This window comes from Malaclemys terrapin, chromosome 1, assembly GCF_027887155.1.
Source record: "Malaclemys terrapin pileata isolate rMalTer1 chromosome 1, rMalTer1.hap1, whole genome shotgun sequence".
Taxonomy (NCBI): domain Eukaryota; kingdom Metazoa; phylum Chordata; order Testudines; family Emydidae; genus Malaclemys; species Malaclemys terrapin.
Genome location: NC_071505.1, coordinates 348,637,912 through 348,646,591, shown reverse-complemented (window position 1 = coordinate 348,646,591; position 8,680 = coordinate 348,637,912). Strand labels below are relative to the sequence as shown.

At 46.7% G+C, this 8,680-nt stretch overlaps 1 protein-coding gene across 1 annotated transcript; it reads right to left on the bottom strand.

Annotated features, from left to right (window-relative positions):
• Positions 1 to 2,253: 2,253 nt before the first annotated feature.
• LOC128832561 (olfactory receptor 51G2-like) lies at positions 2,254 to 3,189 on the bottom strand. Its single transcript, XM_054020061.1, has one exon. The coding sequence runs from the start codon at positions 3,187 to 3,189 to the stop codon at positions 2,254 to 2,256; it is 936 nt and encodes a 311-aa protein (XP_053876036.1).
• Between the last annotated feature and the right edge of the window lie 5,491 nt (positions 3,190 to 8,680).

The following is an 8,680-nucleotide window of genomic DNA, read 5'->3' as shown; positions in this document are numbered from 1 at the left end:
CCAGTGGCTGTGCTGAGCCACTCGGTATCCCCATAACGGTCTAAAACTCCTCTCATAAATCCAATTCTTACCCTTCACTGTCACCTCCAAGCACGCCAACATCTGCTGCAGACATCAAAGTGCTGGAGTCATGGGGTTTTCCAGAAGCAGCTGTCACAGGGGCTGTGGTAAGAAACCTTTTATAAACAAAAGTCAGAGGTGTTGCTCTGTTTAACCCCTCACATAGCCCCGATCTTATGGTGTTAGAGCACATTGTATGTATTTATCCTCCTGTCTCCAAAAGGGCATGGAAGGGCTATTATCCACCTGTGCAGAGGCTCAGAGACAGCCAATGGGTTGCCCATGATCACACATGACAAAGGAATAAAACCCAGCTCTCTTCAGTCACAGATCAGTGCCCAGACCTCATGGCCAGATTTCCAGCCATCGTAGTGGTGAGAAGTACGGCTGGATTCTCTGCTGCACCAGCAGAGCTCCCGCCTTCGCTGCAGAGAGCAGGGATGGCATGGAGGCTGTTACAGGGGTTTGATTCATTGGCCTGTTCTAACCCTGCCTCAGTGGGGTTCAGAGCAGCCTAGGGGCTTAGCTAAACTCCGCCCAGTGGTAACGGCTTTCAAGAGTTCTGACTAAGTCCCTGCAGATGGGGAACACCCCAGGGTGCCCATTTGTGGCCTGAGGTAGCCCTGAAAACACCCTGCCCTTCCCTCTAAGGTCCTTGCAATGACTTACTCTCAGCCTGGAGTACATAAAACAAAAGCCCCCTGTATGGGTTTGCATTAATTCAGCCTTCTCTAAAACACAAGGTTTCCTACCCTCTGGCCCCATCCTCCATCTTTACTCAGCCCCTCACCAAACTCCTTTTTGGGGTGAGCATTGGTTCAGGCTTGCCGCAACCCCTGCTGCTTTTCAACGGAGGCCTTGCCCCCATCTCATCTTTTCCCACTAGGGCCTTCCTCCTCCTCTTCCACTTCCCCTGAGGCTCCACTCCTCCCTCTTCCTAGCCTGGGCACCAGCCGGGCCATGGAAAGAGCTACCCCAGGAGCCCAGGCTGCTGTGGGGAGCCCCAGACTCCCCACCTTCCCTGGGGTGCGTCCTGGGAGGCAGGGACACAGGCTGGCGGCCTCCCTTGGGCCCCCCAGGCCTCTGTCCAGGGCAGGCGGAGGATCTGGCGCTCCTCACAGTGGCTCTAGCTCAGCGGGAACTTTTTACAATGGCCCGGCTTTAGATTCTGGCCTGGAGACGGGGTGGAGCCTTTGGGCAAGAGGAGGAGCAGAGGGTGGGGCCTCGCGGGGGAAGAAGAGGGGCAGAGGCAGCATCACAGAGGGGGTGGGAGTCCTGCCTCTGTCCCTCTTTTGATTTTGAAAAGGTGGTCACCCTACAGTGAATGGGCTGGGCTGGGATAGGAGCTAGCTGGGCCTCTGTTGGGGAGCTGAGGCCTGTTTCCATCCTTCTTCATTGTTGGGTCAGCACAAATGAAGGGGAGGAGGAGTGAACCTGGGCCTGAGTCACTTGCTAGGACACCTGTGTGTCAGACCCTCACACACACGACACTCTGCTCTGTCACGGTGGGGAGTGGGCTCAGAGATGTGCTGTGTGCAGAGCCATGAAAGGGGTAAGGAGGTTGCCTGATTGGCTTCTCCTGAGGCTCCTGCATTAATCATGTGTCTGACATGACTCAGTCACAAGCACCTGGCTGAGGGCGTAGGGGAAGGGTGGGTGTCTGTGCCCCTTGAATAGCCAATGTTCCCAGCTGATGCAGACCCCATGGACTATGCAGCACACAGAGCACTCAGAAAGGACCAGGACTGTGACAGCAGAACAGCTCTGCACTTTTTTTCATGGCCCGTGAATGTTTAACCACAGATGGGACAGTGACAGGCCAGGTGTAATGGGAAACAACATCCACCTCCCTTCTCTTTACTGACTGTATCGACAGGAATTCTGAGGTTGGAGCAGGCATGCATACAGTTCTTTGTGAGCCAACATCCAACCAGTCACCTGGCTCTCAGCGAACAAATTCACTTTGTAAATGCTGCTGCCTGCCTTGGTCTTCTTCCCCCTCCCGTGCACTGTCCTTCCTCACCAGCCCCTCCCCTATTGCTCCAGGCCTTAGACCCCTTTTGAACATGTCTCTACATAATGGAGATCAGTAGTGCATGTTGTCTCGGATTTAAGGGTCCATGATGAAATAGACGGCCAGTATTTTTCGTCTCCCATGTCATCAATGCTGGAGCAGGATGATGAACTGACCCTTCACTTGATGAACACCCTGATTATCCTCACACGAAGGTGTTTGCTTTTCACACTGTACACAAGGGGATTCATCAGGGGAGGGACAAGCAGGGAAATGTAGCCCAGGAGAATCTGAAGCAAGGGAGAAGAGCCATCCCCAAATCTGTGTAACAGAGACAGGCCAATCATTGGTGTGTAGAAGAGGAGGACGGCGCAGAGGTGGGAGACACAGGTGTTCAGGGCCCTGAGGCACTCCGCCTGGGATGTGATGCTCAGCACTGTTTTGAGGATCATCACATAAGAGAGAAAGATGAGCAGCGAGTCCAGACCCTCCGTCAAGAGAGCAACAGACAAGCCATAGATGTTGTTTACTCTGATATCAGAACAAGCCATCTTCATGACGTCCTGGTTTATGCAGTAGCAATGGGAAAGGACATTGGATCGACAATATCGGAACCGTTGAAGGAGAATAGGGAGTGGGAGCATTACAGCCACCCCTCTCAGCACACACACCAGTCCCATCTTGCCTATTCTTGGCAGAGTTAAGATGGAAGCATATCTCAGTGGGTCACGGATTGCGATAAAGCGGTCAAAGGCCATCAACAAAAGCACAGAGGATTCAGTGCATTCAAACAAGTGGATGAAGAACAGCTGAGCAAAACAGGCATCAAGGCTGATCTCTCTAAATTTAAACAAGAATATACCCAGTGTCGTCGGCATGGTGGATATCGATAAGCCAAGGTCTGTGATGGCCAACATGGAAAGGAAAATGTACATGGGCTCATGGAGGCTTGGATCTGTTTTTATAATGAACAGAATGACTGAATTTCCTACTATTGAAATAACATACATTAAGCAGAAAGGAATAGGGATCCAGAGATGGACGTCTTCCTGCCCAGGTATCCCGGTGAGAAGGAACACTGCAGAGCTGAATTTGGTGTCATTGACAGTTGACATAATGTCCTGGGGAGGTCCGAGGAGTCCTGAACTTTCCTTCCTAAAAGGAAAAAGGACAGGAGACTGGATGACGTTTAGCAAGACATCTTTCTATTCTCAGTGCAAGTCTAGAGACTCCCAGCAAAAACATAATCTTGGATTTACACAACAAATAGGAAAATAGGCATTGCCAGAGTGGATCAGACCCATAGCCCATTTAGACTAGTATCCAGTGGCCAGTTCCAGATGCTTCAGAGGAAGTGGAAGATGCCCTGCAATAGGAAGCTTTGAAATAACCTCAAACCACTAATTAGACAAATTTTGCAGTTCAAATCAGGAAGGTTTAGAGCGCATCGAAGAGTTTTTGAAACAATCCTCACTGCTGTAAATAGATTTCTGGTTAGCCATATAAACATCCTGTCCCTCTTTGAATCCTGCTAAACTCTTGGCCCCATTGATGTCTTGTTGCTGGGAGTTTCGCAACCTACTTGAGCGCTGTGTGATTTTACAATTGTGACTTTCCCACAGACACCCTTTCTGGCCCTCCACTTCTGAGTGTGGCCCATTGTATTATGAGATGTGCGTAAACACATGGCAAGTGCATGGGAAAAAACTGTAATTGTATTTATCTGTCCTGCACTGAAGCTATTTATAAACGTGTTCCATTGTCTCTTGTATATACTTTTTAAATTTCTCTACTCCTGAGAGTCCAAATTACGCCACTGCCTCTTTGCAGTATATGAGATACCTTCTTAGGCAGGTTTCAGAGTAGCAGCCGTGTTAGTCTGTATCCGCAAAAAGAACAGGAGTACTTGTGGCACCTTAGAGACTAACAAATTTGTTAGTCTCTAAGGTGCCACAAGTACTCCTGTTCTTCTTAGGCACAAGTTCTTAATTCAATAACATTGCCTTGAATGTCATCACCACAAATTTATATGTATAAATTCAATCAGAACAGGACTCCTTTAACTTTCCCTTACCAACTGCTCCTGGTGATACACTCTGACCCCCCAAAATCCCTCCAAGAGGAGCTGAAGTGCTTTGCCTGGCCTATGTTGACTCAATCGAGAGAGGTCAATCATCCTATAGCCTTCTTTTCAACCTCTCAGGACCTGCATCCTCTCCCCATGCAATGATCTGTAGGTATTTGGCAAGTTACAAGCTAACACAGATAGTTACTTCAGTTATGAGGATGTGAGGATAACGATACATATGGGTGAATAGTGAAAACACTAGGTTTGCACTATTTGTAAGTAAGTAACTTGAGCGTACAAGTTACCTCAGCCCTGCTCATGTAAGCGGTGATGGGTTCAAATTATATACAACCACTATTACACTCTCCTTTCCTGCACTTCAGCTCTACTTTCCTGAAACACAGACCAGTGGTTCTGTTCTCTCAGGAGTTTTTGGAAAGTCTTGCACATTTATTGCAGGGGGATTGTGTTCGTAACCCTAAATGTAAGTTTTAGAAACAGCTACTTCTCAGTTACCACCAGGTGGCAGAATCATACAACTCTCCACTGAACAAAGAGTTAATAGCACAAAGCCATTGCAAACAGTATGTGGAGTACTTCTATAATACTTTCTAAAGTGAAAGCCATTAAGCAGTAAAGTTACCACTGCTCCTTCCTGTAGAGGTTACAACAACTCTCTTGCTGGCTTTTGATATACAGGCATGTCATGGAAGTTTGGTTTCTAATACTTGTATTACAATGAAAAGTTTTGTGGTAACAGGCATTGGGATCCGTATAGAAAATATTCATTCCCTGAGCTGTCAGTCTCTAGTACATAGTAACCCCAGCACTTGTTATTCAAGCAAGATGATGGTTTGCAGGAAGTGGATTTCAAAGTCAAATGCATGAGTATTCATGGAAATGCACTTCATTGCACACAGGCAAATAGTCTATTGCTCACTCTCTCTCTCTCTCTCTGACTGTCTGTATATTCTGTGCGGCCTCCTCTTGCTCAGCCCCTGGCAGGATCGGGCCCAGAGCACACGGTACCTCTAGAAATGGGAACCCTTGAGAAATCCTGACTCGGGGCATCGGGATTTTACACTCCGAGCTCACTTTTTATGTCAGAATTCTGTGTAGCTCGAATAACCCACCATGGAGCATGGGCAGCTGTAGTGAAGGGGTTCCCAAGCTACCTAGCGCTGTCTGCCCTCCAGCCCCTGTCACTGAGTCACCCCGACAGCCCAGCTGAATCTTCTGCTGTTGCACAGAACATCTGCCAAGGTAAACAGCTTGCAGCCTTTCCCCTTCACTTCACATTTTAAAGATACTGAAACCTTCCAACTTACCCAATTCCTGCTAGAAGGGGAGTCACTGACACCAGAGGTCTTCACCCTAAAGGACAAGAAGTCATCAGAGAGGTTGCATGGGCAACAGGCAGTATCTGTTCAGATAAGAGGTCAGCCGTCTATATGAAGCATGCCTGCACATTCCCTTGGGGGCCACTTGGCCATCAGGGAAACTCAGCTACTTGGCTTCGCGTGCACCAGCCCTAACCCCTGTCACAGCCAATGGCAAACTGCAGGAGGCCAAATCATAGGTGATGTCTGTTGATGCTACCCACCTGGACTGCATTGCCAGCCCTGCTAGAGAATCTATTACCGGAATACAGGCTTTTCATCACTGCTTCTATCGTTCTGATTTGTCATATGGATACCTTGGGGGTGGCTGAGTGGTAACAATGATGCTATCACAACTGTGCTCTTGCTGAAATGAAATAAAATAAGTTATAATGAAATAATAAAATAATAAGAATAAGAATATAGGACCAGATTTCTCCCGAGCAGCCCCCTTTCTTACACTGCAAAGCAGGGTGCAGGCCAGGGAAGGGAGATTCCACAAGGCTCCCTACATGGAAATATCTCTCGGATCATTCCTATAGGAAAGGTCCCTTCCTTGCTTCCTGAGGATGAAAACGGACCCAGGATCCAGGGATTCCCAAAGTTATGCCTCTTGTCAGAGTTCCCTCCCAACTCTGAACTCTGGGGTACAGATGTGGGTATCTGCACGAAAGACCCCTTAAGTTTCTTTCTACCAGCTTAGGTTAAAAACTTCCTCAAGGCACAACTCCTTTCCTTGTACTTGGGTGGTATTGCTGCCACCACCAAGTGATATAGACAAAAGGACCACTTGGAGTTCCTATTTCCCCAAAATATCCCAACAAGCCCTTCACCCCGTTTCCTGGGGAGGCTTCAGAATAATATAGCAACCAATTGCCTTTAATAAAAGTACAGACCAGACCCTTCATTTTTAGGACACTAAAATCAATCAGATTCTTAAAACAAGATCTTTATTATAAAGAAAAAAGTAAAAGAAGCACCTCTGTAAAATCAGAATGGAAGGTAACTTTACAGGGTAAATAAAAAGATGTTAAACACAGAGGATTCACCTCTAAGTATAGTTTCAAAGTTACAAAAAACAGGAATTAAACTCCCTTTTAGCATAGGGAACATTTTCAGAGTAACACAAAAGATGACCTAATGCATTTCCTTGCCTTTACTTACAATTTCAGTAATTTTACATGTATAATTTCAAAGTATCTTTTCAAGAGATGGTTTACCTGCTTGTCTCTCTCTGTCCGAGAGGGAACAAACAAAGAGAGCACAACCAAAACCTCCTCCCCATCCCAGATTTGAAAGTATCCTCTTTTCCCATTGGTCCTTCTGGTCAGGTGCCAACAAGGTTAATTGAACTCATTAACCCCTTATAGCTAAGTGATTCTGTACCTCTGGCCAAGAGAGATTTTATATTACTGCATACATAAAGGTTGTTACCCTTCCCTTTATATTTGACACACATACCAAATAACAGACAGTGCTGGACAGCCTGTTCCACACTGGCTGTGATTTCTTCCTGGAGCTCTAGGAGAAAACGGAGTTAATAAGACACATGCACCTTTAGATATACTATTGATTATATAAAAACTAACAATTTTCCGCACGTTTCAAGGACAATTTTAACAGTTGATTCTGGGAAACTTTTACGAGAGAGTGCATCAGCCACTTTGTTAGAAGCTCCTGAAATGTGTTTTATTTCAAAATCAAAATCTTGGAGAGCTAACCTCCACCAAAGAAGTTTTTTGTTATTTTTCTTGATGGTATGAAGCCACTTCAGCGCAGCATGGTCTGTTTGCAGGTGGAAACGCCATCCCCAAACGTATGGGTGTAGCTTTTCCAGAGCACACACAATGGCGTAACATTCCTCTTCAGTGATTGACCAGTCAGTTTCCCTCTCAGACAGTTTTTTTTTGCTGAGAAACATGACAGGATGGAATTCTTGATCCTGTCCTTCCTGCGTTAAAACTGCTCCCACACCACGCTCGGACGTATCTGTGGTTACTAGGAAGGGTTTTTCAAAGTCTGGGGCCCTTAGCACAGGGTCAGACTTGAGTGTTGCTTTAAGGTGGTGAAAGACCTTTTGACACTCATCAGTCCACTGAACTGCATTTGGCTGTTTCTTTTTGATCAGGTCTGTCAGTGGGGCGGTGATTTGGCTGTGGTGCAGTACAAATCACCTATAATATCCGGCCAAGCCTAAGAAGGATTGGACCTGTTTCTTCAACTTTGGGACAGGCCACTTTTGGATAGCATCCACTTGGGCCTGTAGGGGATTTATAGTTCCTTGACCCAACTGGTATCCATGATAAGTCACTCTGTTTAGGCCTATTTGACACATTTTAGCCTTAACAGTTAGTCCTACCTCCCTTATACACTTGAATTAGAAAATATGGCCACATCGTCAAGGTAGTCGACTGCAAATTCTCCCAATCCGACTAGGAGACTATCTACAAGTTTCTGGAAGGTGGTGGGTGCATTTTGCAGACCAAAAGGGAGCACATTACATCAATACAGCCCTTTGTGGGTGATGAAGTCTGACCTTTCGTTGGCAGATTTATCTAGTGGTACTTGCCAGTACCCCTTGGTTAAGTCTAAAGTAGAGATGAACTGGGCCCGTCACAGTTTCTCCAATGGCTCCTCTGTGCATGGTATTGGATAGTTGGCTGGGTGAGTCACGGCACGTTTATCATACCAGGATTTTTGCTCTTCCTGAGCATCTTTTTAGGTTTTCTCTAGCAAGGGCTAAAGAGTCTCAGAGGGTGTTTTGTAGGTTGCTTACAAAGTCTAGAATGTTAGTTCCTGGAGAAAGCATAAACCCCACCCATTGCTGCTTCATCAACTGTAATGGCCCCTTGACCTCGCGGCCATACACAAGTTCAAATGGTGAAAACCCTAAACTGGGATGTGGTACAGCCCTGTAGGTAAAGAGCAACTGCTGCAACACTAAGTCCCAATCATTGCAGTGCTCATTTACGAATTTATGTATCATGGCCCCAAAGTTCCATTAACATCTCCACCAGACCATTTGTTTGATGGTGGTAAGGGGTGGCAACCGCGTGGTTCAACCCATGAACTTTCCACAGGCTTGGTCCCTGCCAGGAAATTAGTTCCCAAATCTGTAAGGATGACGGAGGTCCAACCTATCCTGGCAAAAATGTCTGT